Source organism: Hyperolius riggenbachi, chromosome 1 (genome assembly GCF_040937935.1).
Source record: "Hyperolius riggenbachi isolate aHypRig1 chromosome 1, aHypRig1.pri, whole genome shotgun sequence".
In the NCBI taxonomy this organism is placed as follows: Eukaryota; Metazoa; Chordata; class Amphibia; order Anura; family Hyperoliidae; genus Hyperolius; species Hyperolius riggenbachi.
Genome location: NC_090646.1, coordinates 428,315,015 through 428,340,330, shown reverse-complemented (window position 1 = coordinate 428,340,330; position 25,316 = coordinate 428,315,015). Strand labels below are relative to the sequence as shown.

At 40.4% G+C, this 25,316-nt stretch overlaps 1 protein-coding gene across 2 annotated transcripts in view; it reads left to right on the top strand.

Moving 5' to 3' along the window:
• Window positions 1-24,843, top strand: part of AGTPBP1 (ATP/GTP binding carboxypeptidase 1) — a 180,986-nt gene extending 156,143 nt beyond the window's left edge. For both annotated transcript variants that reach the window (XM_068237116.1, XM_068237126.1), the window contains exons 25-26: window positions 7,311-7,471; window positions 24,542-24,843. In XM_068237116.1, the coding sequence (XP_068093217.1) occupies window positions 7,311-7,471; window positions 24,542-24,746 (366 nt within the window). In that variant the 3' untranslated portion in view covers window positions 24,747-24,843. The remainder of the gene's footprint in view (window positions 1-7,310; window positions 7,472-24,541) is intronic.
• Window positions 24,844-25,316: the final 473 nt, after the last annotated feature.

Below are 25,316 nucleotides of genomic sequence, written 5' to 3'. Positions count from 1 at the left end.
TGTTGATGTCTGCAATAGCTTCCTGCACTAGCAGGAATGCGTGAAAACGTACGTATGGCGGCTGGCCGACTCCCAGTCTGCATAAACTAAACTAGCTGGCAGCGGGGGACCAGAGGCGCCATGAGTGACTGCGAGGGCACAGGATGGCTGCAGGGGGGATGGTAGATGCCCCAGGTAAGTAAAACTCATTTATTTTTTTTACAGTTAAGGTTCCCTTTGAAGTTTTTTTTTTTTTTTTTAGTTATCTATGCAAAAGAGCTTCCCTGAGCTATTTGATCACTGGGTCTACAACAGTCTAGTTTTCTGGAGCACTTAAATCAGACCTAAACCCAGGACTTCCTCTCTGCTCTAAAATATAAGCAACTTCATAACATCCTTTAGAGAAGAACATTTATTTAAACCGCAGCATCTCTGTGGAGAAATTTAACCAGTAAAAGTCCGTACACACGCCGGACTGCAGGCAACGACTGGTCCGTCGTCCCCTCCCACTGGGTGGACGTTCCAGCGACAGTCCGGCGTGTGTACAGTCTGTCTGCAGAATGATACGGCTGTTTCTGAGCGATCCACCCGGTGGATCGCTCAGATACAGCCGTATCAGTCCGCCGACAGACTGTACACACGCCGGACTGTCGCTGGAACGCCCACCCAGCGGGAGGTGACGACGGACCCGTCGTTGCCTGAAGTCCTGCAGAGGGAGTGGTTAGGCACTACCAGGGGGAGTGGTTGGGGTTAGGCACCACCTGGGCGGCCGTTAGTTTTAGGCAACACTAGAGGGGGGGGTTAAGGTTAGGCACGGGGGTTTGGGGTTAAGCACCACCAGGGCAGTGGTTATGGTTAGGCACCACCGGGGGAGTGGTTAGGGTTAGGCACAGGGGGAGGTTGGGGTTAGGCACCACCAGGGGAGTGGTTAGTTTTAAGCACCACCAGGGGAGGGTTCTGTGTGAGAGTAGGGTTGGGTTAAGCTGTATTGTTGAATTGCGTAACGATTTTTAACGTTAAAATCTTTTCATTATTTCCTGTCTGTTTTTACAACGGTATTTATCATTAACCAAGTTTAACAACGATGTATATCGTTATCAGACTTCGTTATCCACCGGCACCATTACGTTATCCAGCCGGGCCCTTTTTTCACGGTGCCCTTTTTCATGCACGCAAAAGTTTGAGAAGTAAAGTGAGGGTGGGTTGGGGAAAAGGGAGTGTATAGGTTTGAGGTGTGGGAATTCCTGAGGATATGGCCTGGAGAACTGAATTCCTACACATCTGTTTTAATATTGCCTGGCATCTCTGATGAATAGGGATGTTTAGCAGACTATTTTTTCACTGTGACTTCAATCAATTATATATCCAGAGCTACAGTATTTATTTTTTATGCACAGGTGCATGACAGGTTTGTTTTTGACTGACAGTTGACAATAACTTGGAAACAATCCAAACATTGAAAATACATCATAGAACTATATAAACATTATAAATCTAAATTGAATTGTCTATTGACACAAGCCATGATGAATGAAGGAAGCACAGTCCTATTATTGCAGGAGGATGCTCCTGAGGGACAATTGTTAAGGCCATTATTGTTTATTATGGACAGCAATGACTTTGAAGAGGGAGGCCGCTTTTTGTAGACAGTCCCAGGGCAGATGATAGGGTCATTAGAACAACAAATGGGAACACTTAGCAGGTACAATCACACTGCTCATGAAATCAGTTTGACTTAATGCACTTTCTGTAGCCTGAAACAGGCCGTTCAGAAATGAAAAATATAAGAATAGACTTGAACAAGAAGGCAAACGTTGATACAGTTTGAGTCCTTTAAAATAAAGCTGTTTTTAGTTTTTTTTTCTTTCATAAACCATTAAAGTTAGGACACTCTTGTCCTAATTTAAAGGAAGCCCAAAGTATAGTTGGTGAGTAACTGTTCACTAGCCGTTTTTTACTTCTACCGCTCATGTACATATGGCTAGCTACGGATTGTAGATTGGTTCTACTGAACTATAACTGGATTAAGTATTGTAAAGGAGCAGATTGATGGCTACTTCTTGTTTTATTTGGAGGGGGATAGTTATTGTTCCCTTTCCAGAACAGGCTGTTATTTACGCAAGTACGCTTAAAATTCACGCACATACAGCTAATTATTGACTGCATGTACTTTAAGCTTTCTCTTTAGCAGATCATATAACTTGTTCTCTAAGGGTTTGCTGTCACACCTGGCACTTAGGAGATTCTAGAATTATATTATTTTCCTCCAGGCACTCCGGTTTCCCCAAAACATACAGATAAGTAAATTGGCTTCCCCCTAAATTGACCCTAGACTAAGATACATATACTACACGTTCCATACAATGGAAGTGACAAGACAATATACTTTGTACAGCGCTGCGGAAGATGTCGGCACTATGTAAAAAATAATAATAGTTATACAGTGGTCACAATATGGAAAATCGCAAAAAAATCTGTAATCCATAATACTCCAAGTAACAATTAAGTTTCTAGTGAAACAATAAATAATACAATGCTCATAGTACAATCATTAGCTGACTTGGTGCAATTCCACTAATACCCAGAGAAACACTCAGCCGACCAAATAAGTCCTATTTGGTTGAGCGCTCTAAAATCTTTTTACATCAGGCAATTCAGAAGTCAAACTGTATATAGCTGAACAGTCTTGTTGAAAGGTGCATAAATTCAGAAGTTGGTAAGCTGCAGACCGTCACCTCAGGAGAGATTCACACCACTGGTGCACCCCGCTTCCAGTTAACGACTCACCAAATCCTCTGCCCAGTCAGGGTCAGTGATCACGTGTGATGTTGGCTACCCCTCGCCTCTCTGACAAGTTCACTCCTGTGACAAGTGCACTTCTTCCTCCGGCTGTCAGCACACCACAGTAGTAATAAAATCACTCCAGGCAGCTCAGATCTCTCTTCTTCTTTCCCCATAAACCTCTGTAGCAAGCTGACAGGACAAACCAGGAGGTGTACGGGGCAGGAAGAGGAGAGATCTGCACTGACAATAACCCATTGTTCAGGGAGAACTTGTTAGTGCTGCATACAACTAAGCTATTGATTGGTCCGACACATCTTTCTGTAAACATTGCATGGTCTATGGACTTCAGCTGATACCAACCAATACTCCAATACTGGGGATGCCCGGTGTGGTCTGGCTAATTGGGTTTGACAGTTTTGGCGTGAGGATTAAAGGGGTCGTCAGGCATGTAGATGGGGGGGAGGGAGTATATGTATAGGTACATACAATGTAGTATAGGCGTATTTTGTTGGTTTTTCTGAGTGGGTGCTGTTCAGGTTTTGATAGTGATTTTATGGTCTCTTAAGTAAATACATTTTTCATAACTAAATTTGTATCAGGTTATCTTTCATGGAGGAGAAAAAATGATTTTCTATGTTTCATCACCCCGGCTTTTAACGTAGCTGTAGGGATACCAGTGGTTCCTGGGTGACTGATTTCTGTGTGTAAGGCTTGACAGGTTATGTCCTCACTCAGTCTTTATGTCCCGATGTTTTACTGCGGCTCTGAGCCCGGCCCACATCTTCACCTATAGACAAGCCCCCGCGTGAACAGGACACGTTATTTGTCTCCAGACTACGGTTACCCCCAGGTCTTAACATGCAAGGCATACAGACTGAAGTAGAGAGGAATAACCTGTTAGAGCCCTAATGAGGCTAGTAACACAGTTCTACAGTTCAGCAGTATTACACAGGGCTATTACCTGTATTCAGAGGAATGACTCAATCAGTGTCTTGTGTCAGAAGTAGCAGAGATATTGATTGCAGATTATCCAGTATCAAGAGAGAGATCAAGCAATCTACAGGCAAAGTTCAGGTAAAGAGTAAACCAGGTATAATACAGTTCAAACAAGTCTTCATGCAAAGTTATTCAACAGGCAATGAATGATCTGGGTTATGAAATAGTTCAAGCAGGTCTGCATGCAGTATTATGCAACAGGTAATAGATAATGCAAGTTATGACACAGTTCCTTTTAGTCTGCATGCAAAGTTATTCAACAGGTAACTGATGCTCCAGGTGATAAGTGAGGAAGTTTATATGAGACTGCATGCACACTGTTCAGTTGGCTGATAAGGAAAGTAGGATTATACTTATCGTCCAGTTCCAGTAGCATGCAAGGGATATCCAGTAACAGGCAAAGGTCAATCCAGGTGGCAAGCAAGGGGGAATCCAGTAACTAGCAGAGGTGGGTCCAGGTGGAAAGCTAGGGCAGTCCAGGAACTAGCAGAGGTCGATCCAAGCGGCAAGCAAGGGGTATCCAATAACAGGCAAGGTCGGTTCAGACAGCAGACAAGGATTTCCAGGAATCAGAGGTTAATCACAACAGATGAGTAGTCAAATACAAGCCAAGGTCAATATCCAGAGTATCATAAACAATTTAGTGTGCACCCTGCAACTACCCAACGCTATGCATATCATGGGAGATGACTGGGAGCACTCTGCAGGTTTAAATACAATACATCATCCAATCAGTGGCTGACCACTCTCCACACACCCAATCACACAGCAAGGCCCTGCCTAGGTGTCAGCTGTAAAGTCAGCTGACACCGCTCTGTCAGCTGTAAAGTCAGCTGACACCGCTCTGTCAGCTGACTATTGTTTACCTTTGTGGAGGGCGTACTGGGAACGTGCCCTCCGCCTATCAGAATGTGCGGCCTGTGAGCCACCAGCAGCATCATCAGCAGGGCACAAGCGCTGAGACCTGGAAGCGGCGGATTCAACAATATCAACAGGTACATTCCTTATACTGTGAATGCATTTGTATGAGCATTTGCATGTGAGTCTGCAAAGGGTTAACGGTCTTTGGTATTTTACTGGCCACACCTCCTTTAGCACCTCCCTAGTAACTTATTTAAATGTCCTAACTTGAGACGATGTGCCTAGATTTATGTGTATGATATTTTTTTTGTTTTGTTTCTCTTAGGAGAAAAAGTGAATTGCATATGGGCCATAGTTCTATCTTTGTTTACCCCCCCCCCCCCCCCCCCGAGACTTAAATACACACCTTGACTACAAATCAGATGCAAACTAAACCCTAATCTAGATAAATTAAATGCAAACTGATACACGTGATGCAGTTAGCCATAAGTATACTTAAGATGCATACACACATCAGACTATAGCCTTTGGAAAATGAAAGATCACAGACCAATCTTACCACCCTTCATGTAGTGTGAGAGCCATACCTTCACAGTCTTTTCTATGGAGCTGAACTCCCCATCAGACACAAATCTTTGCAAGATGCTGCACACAAAGATGCTGTACACACTCAAAAGATCTGTAGCTGCAAAAGATCTGTTCCTGCCAAAAATCCATTCCTGCAAATTGCAATGATAGTCTATGAGATCTGCAGATCATCATACACACATGATTTAACTGACATTCATCTGCAGATCAGATCCACCAGGATGGATTTTCAGATCTGCGGATGATTGCTTGATCTGCAGATGAATGTCAGTTAAATCATGTGTGTATGATGATCTGCAGATCTCATGGACTATCATTGCAATTTGCAGGAATGGATTTTTGGCAGGAACAGATCTTTTGCAGATACTGATCTTTTGTGTCTGTACAGCATCTGTGTGTGCAGCATCTTGCAAAGATTTTTTTCTGATGTGGAGTTCAGCTCCATAGAAAAGACTGTGTAGAGTATGTTTCGGAAAAAAAGTAGGAGGCGCCCGGTAGAACGTAACAATGTAATCACTCTATATGGTAGATATAACATCCAAGAAAAAAATGGTGTGATCCTACCGTCTAGGTGTACCCTTTCGGGAAGTATACCAACGGAATTTTTATGACTTTAGAAGTTCAGGTTTATTTTGCACAGGACAACGCGTTTCACGGTAAAAACCGCTTCCTCAGGTCAGTAACAGTGCCTTTAAAATTATAAAAAACATAGCGCTCAGATACAATCTGTTTTCTCAAAAGAAATTATTATCATACAAAACAATAACTGAATCAAAGATGCAAAACATAAATAATAATTTTATATTTTTTTGCATCTTTGATTCAGTTATTGTTTTGTATGATAATAATTTCTTTTGAGAAAACAGATTGTATCTGAGCGCTATGTTTTTTTTATAATTTTAAAGGCACTGTTACTGACCTGATGAAGCGGTTTTTACCATGAAACGCGTTGTCCTGTGCAAAATAAACCTGAACTTCTAAAGTCATAAAAATTCCGTTGGTATACTTCCCGAAAGGGTACACCTAGAAGGTAGGATCACACCATTTTTTTCTTGGATGTTATATCTACCATATAGAGTGATTACATTGTTACGTTCTACCGGGCGCCTCCTACTTTTTTCCGAAAGTTATTTGAACCTCTAGTCTGAGGGTAAGATCCATATCGGAGATTCTCCGATAGATAGATCGTTTTTCAGGAGTTGCGACCAAGGATAAAAGGCCGAGTGGGGACGGTACTTCCCCACAAGCGAGAACGAGTGGTTGCCTCATTCAGCAACCTACTCTTGTGAGTATAAACCTTTTGCACTTACTTATTATCTCCATACTGATTAACGTATTGCACCAGATCGGGCTCCCGGACCCCCTGTGCTTTTCTCTTCCACTACTTCTACTGTGTAGAGTATGGCTCTCATACTACATGAAGGGTGGTAAGATTGGTCTGTGATCTTTCATTTTCCAAAGACTATAGTCTGATGTGTGTATGAGCCTTTAGATTTGTGTACAACAGGAGATATTGGCAGCACTTCCAAATGCAGGCTGCACTCGAGCTGACCAGCTGTATAGAGGAGCAGAACCCAAAACACGGGCAGAATACACAATTTGCATTCAAAACCCGTGCAGCAAGTGGAGGACGTTGGCTTCCAAAAACTGTTTGCTCGCAGATTGTTCAGGAACTTGTTCAGTACTAGACTCTTCTTTAATAGGAAAGAATTATTCTTTGTTTATACTGTATATTCAGATAAATATAGCGCATAATAAAGGGATTACTAGATTTATTTTTTTAGATATATTTTTTAATTTTTATACTTTTAATATTTTATTAAGTGTTATGCATTTAATTTATGTATTGGCTCATTGATATTTACCGGTACTTCCCCTCTATTTCCCAGAGAATCCTCCTCATTTTTTTGTAGGGCTATAGGTAGAGGTAAGTTAGCACACTCTTGAACATTAAAATGATGATGCAATTTCGTTTTGATTTTGCTTTGTTTTTTGCTCCATTTAAGTTTATTCTGTTGGAATTTGAGGAGGGATGAGTAGTATTAACTATTGCAGATTTCCTAATTTTTCAGATGACGTTAAAAAATTTCTATTTTCTCCAGGGTTTGCAGATCGGCACAAAAGAACTTGAAGAAATGGGTGCCAAATTCTGCGTAGGATTGCTTCGCTTAAAGAGACTGACCTCCCCCATGGAATTCAGCCTTCCTCCAAGTCTTCTTGATATCGAGAATGATCTGATCGAGTCCAGCTGCAAGGTTGCAAGGTAGTATAATAAATTAGTTTTATGTTTGACTGTCAAAATATTAGACTTTGTTATAGCGTAGAAGATAATGCATCAAGCACAGCACTGTTTCTTATGTTGTCATTTCTTGTGACCTCAGCATAGTTTAAAGATGACAGATGCACATGCTGTCATACAGCTTCTTACTTCACAGGTTTGACTGTAATCATTTTGGCAACAAAGGAATTTAAGCTGAAAAGGAAATTACTTATATTATCACTCATACAAAAATAATTGCTGCATAACACTTGTGCTTCCTGGAAGAGAAGCAGCTTTATTTTTTATTTTTATTTTCTGCTTGGGGACATTGTGGATGTTTAGGATTAATGAATACATAAAATAAAGGTTACATTTATATATTAATTTGTGGTCATAAGCAACTGAGCCACATGTTTCCAGGGATAAAGGTATTGAAACCTGAGCTTCAGGCTCCGTTCCCACATAACTTCTGCATCACATGGGGCCAGCAGTAGCGGACAGCCTGCTCCGATGGTCAGCAGTGATGCAGCTGGAGCCCCCTAGGCATATGCGCTCCCACATAGGCTTTATGGGGAAAGCGTCCGCCTTGCCCAGGATCATCGTGGGCTGCACATAAGTGTACTGCGCTTACTGCCACGGATCCGTGGCAGCGTGACAAGCCATTCACTCTTTGCTTAGCAATGAGTGGACAATGGACAAAAAAAGTCCGTTCTTCGCTCTATTGAGAACAAAGCCACAGGCAGCGGTCACACGTATCCATGCACATTCTGTACACAATATTCCACGTCCAATTCCAGGTTTGGGAGTTGAATTTTTTGTTTCCTCTGTGAGTTATGCTACATACACACTTTGGTAAATGCAAGATCACAGACCAATTTTACCCCCTTCCATGTAGTATGAGAGCCAAACTCTACACAGTCTATTCTATGGAACTGAACTCCTCATCAGATAAAAATCTTTGCAAGATGCTGCACACACAGATGCTGTACACATTCAAAAGATCATTATCTGCAAAAGATCCGTTCCTGCAAATTGCATTCATAGTCTATGATATCTGCAGATCATCATACACACCTTGTTTAACAGACATTCATCTGCAGATCAGATCCACCAGGATGGATCTTCAGATCTGCAGATAATTGTCAGATATGTATCTAATTAACTTAAATCTGTTTGTGTTTTTCCCGAAACAAATTTGAGTTTTGTGTGTGTCTTGTATTAAGTGGAAAGCACACATCACACACAGAAAGTAGTAAAAATGCAGAAGACTCGCAAAACACATGAAACAGAAGAAAAACTTACCATAGGTCAACTACGATGTCATTGAAATATTTTAGATGTGTGACAAAGCAAAATTGCAATTCCACAGAACATGTCCAATTTCAGATAATTGTGAGTGAACCTAAAGCAAAATTACAGGTTAGCATAAGCAAACCATTAAAAACCTGTCTCCCGTGCACCTTATAGTTCTCCTACCTGTTCTTGGCCTAAAAATGTAGCCACACCCCCTTTTTTCAGTTCCCAGTCTAGCTAGAAAATGTTAATCTCTTGTGTGTTCTGCTATCTGTAGCCTAGTGAGACCTTTCACTTTAGAAAATACTTTTTATTCTAATTTGATTTCTAATGTAACATAATGATATGTTTAATAGGGCACTTGTCCCTGCTTTATTATATTTTGCGTTCTTTGGTTTCACATTACACGTCTGCTATTGTATTGCCTCTATTCTAAGTAATCTGTGATGGCCTCATTGATTCCCAATTGAGAAGAGTATAATTGATAGTGAGTAAGCACCAAACCCAGCACTTGAATTATTGATGTGTGGCTGTATTTATTTTGTTACTTTAATCCCAAGTAATACTTTCTATTATGGTGAAATCATTAGACCAGCAGAGAACATTACTTGTGCTGTTCGTCTTGCTGTGCCACTCTTGCGTATAAAGTTGTACTGAGTCCTGCTAGTTTTATCTGTCCCCAACAAGGCTTTGCTTAAAGTAATACTTTTATCATTTTGAGGTTTTTAGTTGTACACGTGACACCAAAAAATGTACCTTTGGTGATCTTTTTATTGTTTTTGGAAGGCTTGTTTCATTTTTAATTAGAAATGCACATGATCCAGACATATTTTCACATTATAAATAAAGGACTTTGGCGCTGTGTTTAGAGGATACTTGATGTCAGCCTAGAGCTTTTGCATGACATTGAGGGACATTCCAATTAGTTTGTGGTCATCCCTTTCCGTGCGGATTCATTCCCCCCCTCTGCCAGATAGTAGCTTTATTGCCCCCCGATCCCCCCTCCCCCCCCCCCCCCCCCGTGCCTGTTCCTTGACTTTGTTCTTTTGTACTGATGTCTTTGAAATAAAAGCAACCGGTTGCTCATTGTATCCTTTACTTTAGACGTACATCTAGCAGTGTTTTGCCATTCTCTTATATGTCTGTGGCATACATACTCACAATACTCTTGGTAGGTAGAGATCATTTAATCTCTTCATAATTCTGTAGGTGACATGAAGGGAACACAGGATCATTGACCTTTTAAAATCAATTGTACCAGTTTTAGTCAAATGAATAATCCAGTTTGGTAATGCTGGCTTGTGCTACATTTATTTAGTCAAACCGTAAACTTGCATGTAAAAAAAAAAAAATTGCCATTCAAAGGGGGATGAAACCAGACTTTGAAAACTCTTGTACCTATCACTAGGTTCAAAACTATTCGTTTAACATAGTGTCATCCCCAAACTCCACCACCACTTCCACTTTTTAATAAATATCTAGTTATGCAGTTGCCTATATATCACTGCAGTGCCTTCATACTGGAAGATGCTGAGCGGAAGGGAGCTCTGTGCTGGTTATAATCTTCTCCTCCCCGCCTTTTCCCTCATAGTGATGCATTCCCTGGCAACCCTTGGAAATGTACTGAAACTGCATGGTTGCAACTGGCCTGAACATATGCGCCTGTCACTGGGTGGGAGATAGAGCTGCGTTTCTAAGCCATTTAGATATTTATGTAATTTGTCAGGCCCCTTTGGAGCTCAGAAGACCCCTGTTTAAAGGGTGTCCTGCACTGACAATGTTGCCGACTAAACAGCATTAATAACTGTATCAATTTATTAATAACCATTTTTTGTCACATCAAGCAATGATTTCCCACCGTCTGTAATCATTTTTTCTCCTCAACTGACCTCAGTCAGTGGCATTATGGGGCTCCCTACAGAGATTAGACAGTCGCCAGACCCAGCCATTTAATCTAATATCCCTAGATATCATTACATTGGTGCAGGCTTAATCAGATTGTAGCTGAATGTGTAAAGTGCCATTGAACTGATCTGGCTTCATACAGTATAACAATTCAGATCGGATCTTCGGGCAGTGTTCACTTTACATCAGTAATGCGCACCGAGTCTCCTTGTTAGACGTTGATGAGGCGGAGTTTGAATTTTGGGTCAGTATGGGTAAATTGTAAAAAATTCTTCCACCAGGAGCCACACAGAACAGATTGGTCAAGGATTTTGATAAATGAACAGAGGAGACTGACCCAGAGCAGGCAGCTGAGAACAATGAGAACATATTCTTTGCATTGATTTCTATGTAGCTGTCCAATCACACTGACAAATGGTAGGACTTTACTGCACCCCGAGACTCCCGTGGAAACGTTCCTTGTGTGTTTCCGTCTTGTCTGCTCTTCGTCTTTGACACAGATGTGAATGATATTGCTGTTATGAAAAGAAGCCAGCAATCACTGTGAAATGATAGCGTCAAGGGGCGCTTGCGGGAATTGATCACCCCAGAAACTCTCTGCAGTTTTTAAGAGAGAATGAATTTATGTGCTTGCTGTCCCTTTGAAACTGCAGAAGTATAAAACAGCTGCCTTGTTTGTAACGGTGCCAATTCCCCATTAAGCTTTATACTGCTAAGTGTTGGACAGCATGCACATCAGGCAAATAATTAATGCACAGATTGTACTTTTGTCACTTCGCCATACAGTGCTATTTAAAAAGGTGCAACCATATTGTAGGTTAAACACACAGACTAATGCATGATGAAGTGATTACAATTAGATTCATTTTAATGGTACTTGGATGGCTTGCGTTAACAACCATTTGCGAATGTTTGTGCATTTAATTGAAAGCAGTGGAGCTATTTTCTCAGGTTCTCTTTAGCAGAATGATTAACTTGATAAGTATAGAGGAATACCTGGGCCTTATACTTGTTTTGCATTATTTTGAACGTGTAATATTGTTATGGCAAAGAAAAGCACAGTGCTTATCAGTGCTGCAACAGTCCTGACTGCACATTTGGCTACAAAGACATCAAACAATGATTGCTCTACACCCATGAGCCAGAATATAGAACTTGAAATTTAAACCAGTAATAGTTTATGAAAGAAAATGATATTGCAACAAAGCTGTTGTATAACTCTTTTGCTATTTACTGTTGCAAAGCAGGATTTGATTGCTTGCTGTGTATTGGTATAGTTCATATTTAACACTTAATCTTCTATTGTACTGTGGGATTAATGTTAGAAAAACAAAACTATGCTGCTGCTCAGGGAATCCCAAAGTATAAACACCTTTATTATTGTCAATTACAGTATCAAAAAAAATGAAAACACTGATCCTACCCTAAAAACACTTAAAAATAGTGCGGAGCGCTTCTCACAATCACCATACACAGCAACCCGCATTCACTCCATTCACTCTGGTACCGTTACCAAATGTCCTTAATCTTCAGAGTGTGGAGATAGGTATAGATGCCTGGGGATTCCAGATGGGCCAAATGCCGGCATAACACAAGCAAATTCAAGTTTCCAGCTAAACAGACCGCATATATCAGCAGCAATGGAAGGAACTCACTCACAGACGTCTTCAGATCATCCAAGTGAATTTATTTAGCAATACAGGTATACAGCAGAAGTGGAATGCAGGCATACGTCTTTAAGGGTGCTTCAGCACAGCAGGAATCTGAAATTCAAACTTGCATTTCATGGCATCTTAAACCAATCCTAGCGACTGGCTAAGTTTCATCTTAAAGTGTACCCGAGGTGACATGATGAAATAAACATGTGTATGTACAGTACTAAACATATTAATAACCAGGGTGTTTTACTTGTTTTGTTTTGCTGCCTGAAATAGTTAATTTTTAAGGCTGGAAATGACAGCGTCTGTCTTGTCAGGAGCTTGTCAGGAATATAGTAAACATCACTGATAAGCAAATTACAGCCATACAAGTTTTTTGTAACAAAATACATTTTCTACATATTTCTGAGAGCAGATGGAGTGAGAAAGGGTCAATATAGTTCATGTATTTTCATTTAGGGACGCTTAATAGACTGCAACTGAGCAGAGACAACAAAACATTCAATCGACTTTCTAAATGTTTAAATATAAAATAAAATCCTGGGATGTCTTAAAAATTCATTTTTAGGAGTAGGAGGATAAATAGAATTGTTTATCTCATCAGTTTATTTTCACCTCGGGTTCACTTTAAGAGCACTCTCTGTTACCTCACCAGCAAATGTACAAATATACAGGAAGTTAGAAGAAGCAAGAAATAAGTAGTTACAAGTGACTTGAAGTGAAGCTCTGTAGCTCATTTTTGGCTTTATGTACCAGCCTCAAGAGTTAACTTCGACATCACCCGGCAGGGGCGACCAGTCACACATCGCATCCTAGGCCTGCAATTGGCTGATAAGAGCATGTAATATGTGACGTGCAGATAGCTGCTTGCGTCTGCTCAGATGGGAAGAGACAAATATGGCTTTTCCTTCCTGAATACCCCGAATATGAGGTAGTATGTCCTAACTGTATATGTTTTCTGTTCTTGCTGACAATGTTTTCTGTTCTGTTAGGAACTCTATACCTTCCCAGACTGGCTGTCTGGTTCCAGGGCCGATAAGTTGTTCTATGTCCTTCATGAAATATAAACAAATGTTCCTAAAGCCCTTCAGTATTGTTCTTCTAGAAACCTCATTTAAAGAGACATTCTATATATCAAGTCTTTTTACTGAAACAGGTTATTTAAAGTAAATGAGGACCCAGAATTCAGAAATATAATCCTTAAGGCGGATCCGAGATGAAAAACTAACTATAACAAGTAACTTGTCTATATATGTTACCTAAAGTTTAGATAGTTTACACAGCATTTCTATCTGCAAACAGCTTCAACAGAATATGATTATTTCTTCCTGTGATACAATGACAGCAGCCATGTTCTGTTTGTCACAGGCTGCTATCAGGAGATGCTATCAGCTTGCCTCTGTGTAAATCCAGTCACCTCTCCTCCTCCCCTCTGCCTCTGAAATCAATGGCTAGTAATACCTCCCCCTCCTCCTGCCCAGACTGAGCTCCTGTAAGCCCTTGCTACTGTCTGAAAATGCCAAGGCATTGTGAAAAATGTAGGTGAGGCTTGTTTAGTTTATAGGGAATTATTAAAACAAAACAAAAAAAGTATTTGGCTCGAGGAATGCCCTATAAACTATATGAAATGAACACAATTATGCAATGAGTAAAAGTTTATCTCGGATCCACTTTAAATTCCAACAGTCCCCATGAAAGGACTTGATATGTGGATTTCTCACCTATGGTTCACACAGTACCTATGAGCCCTTTTATTGTCCACTTTTCCATGCTCTTGCTCGCACACTCTCTCTGCTCTAGGTGTCTGCCCCTGGGAGAGAGGGCAAGACCTCTTGGCCTCCTTTATATTGGCTCTCTGGGGACGCCCTACTTCTAGGCCACCGTTGCCCACCCAATCGGCATCCATGTCACGTGTACTACTTGCACGCTTGCATGTTCATAGAAAAGTAGAAATTTATTTGTACTTAACAAAGCAAAGGAGAAGTGTCAGGTGTCTACTAAAAAAAAAAAAAAAAAAAAAAGACTTTAAAGTGAATGAGCGCAGAAGTTACTCACTGTGTGCCGCTATAGCCACGTAATCCCTGCAAATACCTATTTGGCTTTATTTCACTGCCAAGATCCCACCAATACTTCAGATACATGCTCTTTAACGCCCATTGAGCACTTGTTTCTATTAGCTGCAAATAAATGCATTTTAACTCAGTGGGTCCATTACATTGTTCCATCCCAAAAACAGGTAGTGGATATTTTCCACATACAGGTTGCTCAGTGCCAAATTTGGCAATGTACACCAAAGTTCAAATCTACAACATAGGTTTTCAGTTTTCCTATGCAGAAAGTGCATGCAAACAGTCAAGTTTGAATTTTGCCTAAATTGTTTGCTAGATCAGGCCACTATCAGAAACAAAACGTAAATTGTTTGCTGGATCAGGCCACTATCAGAAACACAATGTAAATTGTTTGCTGGATCAGGCCACTATCAGAAACAAAACGTAGCAGGAGACCTAACCTTATCCCCTTCTCTATCATACTTTTAGTGCTGTCCTTGTCACTGTTGGAAAGGTTCCTTCATTTCCTGTTGGTCAGATGGCCGGAAGTGAATTATAATGCATAAAAAAACAGTTTCTGACTCTTCTTTTGAAGACTGATAAAATTTAAGTATTTTTTTTCCTGTTGCAGAGTCTGGGAAATGTATAAAGCAAGATTGATTTTTTTATTTTATTTCATTGAACAACAAAGATGTGATTTTCATCCTATATAGTATGAATGAAAAACTCCTGAGCTGTACTTTATTTTAATTCATTGCGAGTAGCCAGAGAGCTTTTTCCTCTAACCTTTAATCAGACTGCAATTGATGTCAGCAATGGGGATGATTTTCCTTTGATTTCGTTTTTAAACCACTCATAGCATCTAGATTTCTGTAATCATGAAGACTAAAATGTGCATCTGTTTCCTGTCTCCTTTTTTCTTTTTTTTTTTTTTTTTCTTTTTTTTGGTAACAATAAATATCCAATATACGTAAATAAGAAAACAATTTTCAAGTTTAAAATATATTTTGCTTATTATTATTGTTGGCAATGGTATTATGTAAGCTGGAAATTAACAGAAACTTAAGGAATGTAACATTCTGTATAGCTGATATTTATGACAGTTATGTCACTTACAGTAATTATGAACTTAGTGTACACTTGGTATAGACTCTAATGAGTTTGGCCCAAATAGCTGATAGTATAATAACGGTAATATAAACCTACTGATATTAATACTATTAATAAGTTACTGCTCATGTTAAACTCGTCCTAATCCCTTTTCTCACACTAACCCACTTCTGATGCACCTAACAGTATCCCTCCTACTACCAGTATACCTAACACTAACCAGTCTACTACCGCTACTCCATGACACAACACTTACATTAACCCTTCTACTACCACTACTCACTGCCACCTTACCTACACTATACTCACTGGCGCTTATTCTAACACTTAACATTCCTACATCTAAGGCCCCATTTACACTTAATCAGTTGGTGTGCGTTAGTGTGCTTTGGTACGCGTTAGTACGCGGTTTTTCCATAGCTGTGCATTGTGACAAAGATTTCAGTTGAAACGCATTAAGTGTGAAAGATGCCATAGGAAAACATGGGCATTACTTTGAAAATCAGTTTTCTTTCCATTTTAACTGAGAGCAACAGATTAAGTGTAAAAGGGCCCTAAGGCTCAACACACACCATACAATCTTGGTTGTTCAATCTTACCACTTTCATGTAGTATAAGAGCTTATCCAATCAATCATTCAAGGTATTTTCAATCTGTTGGCCCTTATACTACATAGATTTGGTAAATCTGTACAACCAAGATTGTATGGTGTGTGTTGAGCTTACCACTAACCTTCCCACCTACATCTAACACTACCCTTTCTGCTCCTACATCCGTACTTACCGATGCAACCTGCCTGCTTGCCAATTGTCTTACCATCATGTGAATTCTTTCCATTATTATAACTTGCGTGAATTCACCATTTGCATCAAAATTCCCCCCTTGAGTTCATCTAAAGAAAATATTGCTATGTGACATATCACTAGAAATGGCACAACTACAGGTACACCATATTATGCTGCTGCCATGGTGTACAACATATTCTGCTACAGCTATGGTGCTTCACAGCAAAGTAGGCTAGGCATTGTCTGACTTCATCATTATTTCTGTAGGTAGCAATCCTTTTTAGGAAACGTGTTTCTGAAATCTCTGCTGCGTATGTGTACTACTGATTTCGAATTACTCAGGTCTTACTCCCGGGACCTGGAAAAAGGGGTCTGGAAAACTCCATGGTGATGTAATGCCAGTTATTGTCAACAAGACTGAAGATAAGGGAGGCATATAGTTTTTCTGCTGAGATCATAAATACACTGTATTGGCAAAAAATTATTTCCATGGCTATGGGTGTATAAAATCGAGCACATAGGCATGCAGCCTACTTCTACAAACATTTTTGATAGAATGGGTTGCTATCAGGAGCTCGGTGAATTCCAGGATTGGTACTGTGATAGGCTACCACCTATGTAATAAGTACATTTCTTCACTGCTAAATATTCTATGGTGAACTTTTAGTAGTATTTATAACAACGTAGAAGCAATTAAGAACATTAGCAACACAGCCACAAAGTGGTACACCATGTAAATTTACAGAGCAGTAATGATTAGGAAAAATGGGTACTACACTTAAAACCAAAAAATAATCTATCCCAAATTTATTGACTGTAGATAAACTACAGTCATATGGAACGTTTCCTTCCTTCTGCCAAAAATGGGAACTAAAAGTGGGAGTACATAATTGAGTCAAAGCCTTTCAAACGTCCTGGGTTTTTGAAAGTGCCACACTTCAACTAATGATATATATTTTACTAACAAGGTGTGGGATGGAGCAGGGCACCCTTTTCTTATCTCATTTAGGGATATCCCAACAGTTTTGGAGGGACAGGGAGGACTTTAATAATGACTACTTGAAACTTCCACATAAATCTGTGTTGGGGATCATAGAGGAGAGCGGATGTAGGTTAGACCGGTTACTAGCCATATTAGGAACCTAGATTGCCAGGAAGTTAATAATCTGGAGATGGAAAGTATGAATTCCGCCTACTATAAATGAGTGGGTAACAGCAGATTTGGTGTTGAGGAACTTCACTGGCCTGCACAGAGCCCATGACATCAACCCAATAGAAAATCTTTAGTATGAGTTAGAATGGAGACCGCTAGCCAGGCATTCTTCTTCAACATCAGTGCCTGACCTCAGAAATGCTCTTGTGGAAGAATGGCTAAACATTCCCATAAACTCACTCCAAAACTTGTAGAAAGCCATCCCAAAAGAGTTGATGATGTTATGGCTGCAAAGGGATGGCCAACTCCATATTATAGTCTGTTGATTACAAATGGGATGTCATTAAAATATGTGTGTGTAGAAAAGCAGGGATCCCAATACCTTTGGCAATTTAGTGCACATCTATAGTTACAACATCTATAGTTACAACATTATCCAATTCATGCATACAAAAAGCCCCACATTTTTTACCTGAAAGAAAAGCTAAAGATGGTTGACTCAGGACCTTTTCCTTGCTGATACACATTTTCCCTGTTACCCTTTAGCCTGCATAGTGGTACCTCCCTCACCGGTTTGCTGTGACTGATATCCTAGAGCTTTTTTTCCCATCCTGACAACATGCAGATTAGTATGCTAAAGAGAAAGCTCCAAGTTAGCAGGTTTCTCTCTACAATCACTGCAGTCTGTGTCCTCCGTTTACCACTATGCTTTCACTCTTTAACTGGCATGCTACAGTTTTCTTCTGTATCAGGAATGAAGAGTGGAAGCCATTGTAAGGCTGCAGAGTGAAGATATGGTGGATGGAAGATGTACAGGAGGCAGCAAAGGCCGCTGTAAACTATCTCCCCAGCTAGCTCCGCTGCACATACTTTGCATATGGGTAATCACTGGCATAGAAAGAAGGTAGCAAAGGTAGTAGATCCTCCACAATGCTGTCTGCATGTCAACACAGACAAGATCTGTTTTGCAACAGGGCATGAATCTAACATCACTGCATGAACAGGGCATGAATCTAACATCAGTCTAAAAGACATAAAAAGCACAATCGTGATTTGTGCACAACACACTTGCTCACTCTCACACTCGCTCACTGTACAGCAAATCATGTTTAATTATGAATTGTTTGGGACAAGAAGGTATGATCCTTCAAAGAATGAGCTTAAAGAGGTACTTTAACACAGGATTGAATATCATCCTAATCAGTATTAGATACCTACTTTTCCGGGAGAAATCTTTATCTTTTCTCGAATAGATCATCAGGGATATCTTGTATGGCTGATAGTATGGAGAGACTGCCCCCCCCCCCCCCCCCTCAGTGTGATGTCAGGGCCATGGCCGTGACCGTTTGCAGTCTGTGAACCTGGTTGCATTGTGGGAAATGTCTATAAGTCGAAACACTGCCATCTTTGTCCCCCATGCCTTTAGTGTACCCCTCTGTCCTACCTCTGATCTCCCACTGTGTCACCTCTGTGCCCTCAGTGTACCACTGCAAAATGTCATTTTACAAGTTCAAAAACCTTTTTTTTTTTTTTTTTTTTTTTTGAATTTTGTTTTTTAAATAGATTTTCTCAAAAACGACAAACTTTTCTTTTTCAAAAAATATATTTACATTTATGTACAGTTTGTATCGGCAGGTAGTTCATAAGTTGGGGACCACCTGGATATAGTGGGATATAGTATTGTATTAGCTAGGCCTATTTTTAACATGGAGTCTCAAGCACCCAGAAAGCAGACATATCTGCATCAGCTGATCCCCATCAGTGCCGGATAACTGAGACTTTACTGTACTAAGCGTAAATGTAGTCTGGTCAGCCCCCCAGAAGGGGCAGAGTTTAGCTTCAGGTCTGCAATGTCTGGGCGTCTTGCTTTCATTGTACACCAGTGATGATTATCACAGGAACTGGCTGCATCCTCAACCTTTTCAACAGGTGTTGTTCCCTTCTATTACCAGCATTTCTTAGTGGGTATAAAAATAAAAATTTGAACTTCATTAGTTTAATATAGACTTCTGTCTGGCATTTTTAGTATTTTAAAATCTGTCGTCTTCCGCAGCCAGCACATAAATAGGGACAGTTTAAATGCGGTGCATATTTTATGAGCGAGCAGTATGTTTTCAGGAAAGAGTTATGATTTGCAATAAAAGCAAGCATGTGCAAAATGCATTAAAATGTACTTAATGTAAAAGCACTTTGAAACATACAGTACATTACTAGAGATGAAATTGCTGCATTTTGTATATCATTTTACTGTCTCCTGGCTCTGATACATGTGTACAGTCAGGGGCTGATGTACCAGTACGGAATGATTCCAATCAGATTCTCTGTTTTACCCAAACTTGGATGTTAATGAAATATGTGCTAAACACATAAAATAAGAAAAATATGTTTCACTTACTGTATTACTTTGTGTATTTATAAATGCTCTTGCCATTTGTGTGGCGAAAGCAGGTAAAAACGGCGCTGCCATATGTGCCTATAATAAAACGATGGGGAAATTTGGGTGCACGGCAACGGCCGCTAGCGGGTGCCTCAGGGCACCAAATTTTACCTTTGCTTTTAGAGAAGCTGCAAAATACGTGGGTATGAAGATACATTTTGGCGCCCGATTAGCGGCAAGAGGGGTCAAAAAGTTATCCACAAGCCAATTTTTTTTCCTGCAGGGCTTGAGTGAAAAAAAATGGCTTGCAGATAACTAAAAGTTAAAAACTTGTGGAAACTGCCTTCTTTTGCCGCTAGTCTGGCGCCTACGTTTAGCATTATTTTATTAGCGACAATACACTGTGTCGTTTCTTCCAGGGCCTTTTTTTTTTTTTACGTGTATGCAAACTGCAGACCTCCGTTGCTGTTAGATCTGTGTTCATTACCAGAGATGGTAAATTAGATGTTAATAATTTCAGCTTACAGGCAAATTGTCTGCAGCTTGGTATTGGTTTAGTTAAAACTGGCAGGACTTTTATATGATTGGTCCAGTGACAAATAAATGGCTTTAGTTGCACCAGAAGCTTTAATGTCAATTATTTGCGAATGTTTCATTATTTTTCTGAGCTCCATTTATTCCTCCAAATGATTACGTTTTCTCAGCAGATCTCGTTTTTTTATTCTTATTATTTTCCTAAGAATCTCTTCAACATTAAAAGGGCAAAGTCCCCAGACTTGGTGACTGATAACTAGAGTCTATCGTTCTCTATGGAACTATCATATATTTTTCAGCAGTGAAGAAAATAAAGCCTGTATGAGCCAGACTAAATCAGCAGGTGGAGCTCTAAGCAAACCTCACATTTTTATTTGTGATAATTTTTTGTACTCTAATAAAGAAAGTGATACAAGCTATGCATTGTTTAAGTGCTGTTCTCCTGTAAAGGTGCAAGATGATAGAAATGAATTCTGGAGCAGGGCTCTAGTGTTTCTGTTCTTAGTATCGTGGTACCACGCCTTAGGCCACATGGCAGTGATCTGTTCTGTCCAGCTATGTGTCTTTAGTTGTGATACTGTCAGTGCCTCACAGTTAATATATTAGGATTGCTTAAAACCCGTCTGTGCACAGGATTTCAGATCAATATAATGCACATTATTTGATTAGGAATAAAAATGAAGATGTAGCTTGCTGTAGAAGCTTGTCTGAGATACTTATCCGCTGAAATATTTAGAAGCACTTAAAGCTTCTCAGCAAATATATTTATCTAGCCCCACAGGAGAGCAATGAAACAGGGTGTAGAGCGCTTGTTTTATTTTTTTATCATAAGAAAACACTTTGTGTCTATAAGCTTTATTTCAGTTTACATCCCTTTTTTTTTTTTTTTTAATCTACAAAAATTTACGGTACATGCATTGCTTATGCAGTCACCAGACGCTCTTGTTACTACAGTAAGCTTATTCCAAGTTTGGCATGAAAAAATAATTTAACCTATGATGGTATAGGATCTGTCATTTAGAATAATACAGCCGTGTATTTCAGTCATGTATTTTTAAAGACCTTCTCTAAGCTCATTTCTAAGAATACCATCTTCTAGCTTAGTAACCCGGGTGCACACATTACCTTTTTGCGTCAAGTGGAACTTCTGCAGCTAAAAAAATCATGTCAAGTGGAACTTCTGTAGCTAGAATGTCAGCTTTTAAAGAGTGCATCGATGTCTGGAAATGGACTAGTTGAAGGTTATAACAGCAGCTCATACAGTTTGTGCTGAACGTCTGTGCTGAAAGAAATGGCTGACCAGAGGGCTCCTGACCATCTGGTTCAAAGTGATTATTTGACATTCTCTAATGAAGGTGCTGGTAACTGTCTCTGCATCTGAGTTACTATACAGCTCAGATGCAAAGCAAGTAATTAAACTGGCTCTATACTATACAGCTCAGATGCAGAGCCATTTACTAAACTGGTTACTAAATAACTCAGATGCAGAGCCAGTTACTAAACTGGCTCTGAATCTGAGTTACGATACAGGGCTGCTTTAAAGGGCAAGTGTACTTGTTTTGTTTTGTCAGGATTGACCTTGATTGGAGGGGAGTTACTAAGATGCTAATAACTCTGGCTTGTGTGCAAATGTAATGCAAATTGTATGCCACCTGGAATTTTGCCTGTTAGGTGCAGCTCCTGTTAGTTTAAAGAGGAATGTTTACAATAATTATGTATACATGATTTAGTCAGTGATTGTCCATTGTAAAATCTTTCCTCCTTTTACTGCTGTCAGGTGATGTCACTGGAAGGAGATGCTGCATGCTTTTTGTCAGTTGGAAACTGTTATTTCCCACAATGCAACAAGGCTCCCACAGTGTGATGTCAGGACCTCAGAGCTGTGAGGTGCTGACATCACACTGTGGGAGGAGTTTCACCACAATATCAGCCATACAGAGCTCCCTGATGATCCATTTGAGAAAAATAATATAACGTATATGTTACGGCCAGAACCTGAAGTTTGGCCACTTCTAGTTCTGGCCGGCCACTTCGGGTTCTGGCCGGCCAATGTGCGAAGTGGCCGCTGCGCTGCAGCCAATGTGAGGAATGGAATGATTCATGTAAAATGAATGTATCTCCTGGCCCCAGCGCAGCGGCCAAATGTATCGCAACCTAGTTAATTTAATGACATTAAGCCGGCGGCAATGAAACAGATGAAGCCGCCGGCTTTTGCTCTGCCTCTCTCTCCTCCCCCCCCCCCCCCTCTCTCCCCTTATCTTTTGGCCAGCCAGGGGGGACACGCGTGTCCGAGAGTCTTTCGTCGCGCCAGGAAAGCAGAGCGGGGAGGCTGCAGACATTGCTTCTGCCAGCACCCGCTCTGCAAGAACGGCAGGGAAGCCTGCCGCGACAAACGACTCTGGAGGGGACACGCGTGTCCCCACCGGCTGCCAATAGTAAGAGAAGGAGAGAGAGGCAGAGCAAAAGCCGGCGGCTTCATCTGTTTTATTGCCGCCGGCTTAATGTCATTAAATTAACTAGGTTGCGATACATTTGGCCGCTGCGCTGCGGCCAGAAGATACATTCATGTTACATGAATCATTCCATTCCTCACATTGGCCGCAGCGCAGCGGCCACTTCGCACATTGGCCGGCCAGAACCCGAAGTGGCCGGCCAGAACTAGAAGTGGCCAAACTTCGGGTTCTGGCCGTAACATATATACTGGCGTATAAGACGACTTTTTAACCCTTAAAAATCTTCTGAAAAGTCGGGGGTCGTCTTATACGCCGGGTGTCACTTGTCAGGCCTGGTCCGGGTGTCAGTGACGGGTGTCAGGCAGAGTTGTAAATACCTCATCCTCCCGTCATCTGGTGAAAAGATAGATAGATTGCGCTCTTGTTTAAAATAATTTCTTGTAATAATTTCAGGCCTGACCAGTGACAACCAGCACTCCTACTGTGGGGTAGTCTTATACGGCGAATATACCCCAACTTCTAGATTTTAACTGGAGAACTTGGGGGTCGTCTTATACACCCAGTCGCCTTATATACCATCATATACGGTATTTCTCATAGGAAAGGGGGTATCAGCTACTGATTGGGATGAAGTTCAATTCTTGGTTACGGCTTCTCTTTAAGTGACGCTTTGGAGTGATTGCATTGTGATTCTCGTTCGGGAATCACGACGCATAATCACGATCATGATTTGGGTTTAGCGTGTAAACCGGCCCTAAAACTGAATTACTAGCAGAAGCAGTTTAAAAGGGCATTCCTAGCAAATGCAGAAGTTAGTTTCTGCCTGGCAGTTTCCACTGAGATTGACTGCGTAAGCTTACTACACATTGCAAACAGCCAGCACTAGTTTAATGATTCAACATTGCGACCACCAAATCTCCCATAGTCCCAGCTCTACCTTTAGATGTCCTGTTGGATGCCAACTACCATAAGAATGGTAAAACACACTTACACTCACACTCACACACGCACTCACACATCTGTTCTATTTACATAACATATGTATTGTACTGTTCATGTTTTGATTTCAGTGCATGTTCTATAGTAAATAAGAGAAAACTGTTTTAGGCATTTTCTATCTTAACTGCCTCTGACTGAGGCCAATCCTGATGTAATTTCCTCCCTTACCCTTCTATTCCTCCTAGAAACTGCACTGTCGTATCTAGCTTGCTTTGTAAACACGTGAGCGTAGCATAGATCATATTTCAGCAGTTTCTCCCTTCTTAGTCTTGTGTCACACCGAACTGTCCTCAGCCAATCAGTGAGGGGCAGGAAAATGGGAGAGGGAAGATAACAAGCTTCCTTCCAAACCAAATAGAGCCAGGCTTACTGAGATAAGATTAACTACAGCAGTATCATGTATAATTATAGTAAAATGCTTGCAATGTAGGGTCAGGTTGTAGACTGCATAATAAACACAGAGCAGTGGATAAATGGAGTTTGATTTTATGGCTGAGTGACAATCCCACTTTAAAGCTGATCAGCAGCACTGGACTCTAATCCTGAAAGACCTGTTTGTGCCTATTGTGTAAATAATGTTACCAGTGACTTAGCAGTGCTTTCATATTTGGACACTAGGTAAAAAAAAAAAATTGTGAAACAATTCAGTAACTTTGATTTGTAGTTTTTTTTTTTTTTTTATATATTAAATTTTGTGGATTCTATATATTCTCTGCAAAAGTCGAGGGCTATTAATGACTTTGTACGACTCTTTCCAGTCCCACAACATACGTTTTGGAAGACGATGAACCACGCTTTCTGGAGGAAGTGGATTACAGTGCAGAAAGCAATGATGATGCCGACCCTGATCTACCAGACCCTGTTGCAGACTTTGATACCGCAACAGTAGAAGATGAAGGTTTATCTGATTCTGAAGCCATGCGAACTTCCTCGGTAACAGCGCCTAGCCAGAAAGAATGTTAACGGGACATGGAATCTGCAGTGAATGTTTTGGCAGATGGGACCAGCTATAGATAGGACTAGTTCTTGCCAATAACAAATAAAGGTGTTGCTGGCTTGAGGGAATGTTCTATTGAGTTTCCTTTGGATTGTGCTGTTCCCACTCTGGGCATATAAAAGTGGCTTCATTTGTTTCCCTGTTTCTATTGCATGGCTTTTATGGCAGACTCACTGCAAATAAATTCCTCAGCCTTGATTGTGTACAGGTGGCTGATGTCTTGAAGAGCCACAATCTATAATCTATTGCACAATATTGTATAGTATTTCTTGCTATAAACCTGTATTGTATGTTTCTGTGTATTTCTCTCCCCATATTTGCACTGTTCAAGTTTAACACTTGAAAACTTAGTTTCAGATTTGAGTGTACACATTATTGCATTGAATTCTGCTTGTCCGCTACACTTTTATCTGGATCTTTGTGTTGGTAATCTGTTTTTATTTATTTTTAAATCTTGTCAAAAAAGTGTTTTTCCTCTCCCAGATGTTTTTTTTTCACGGGTTTAATTAAATTTAAAGGAATGTTTTATTCAAATT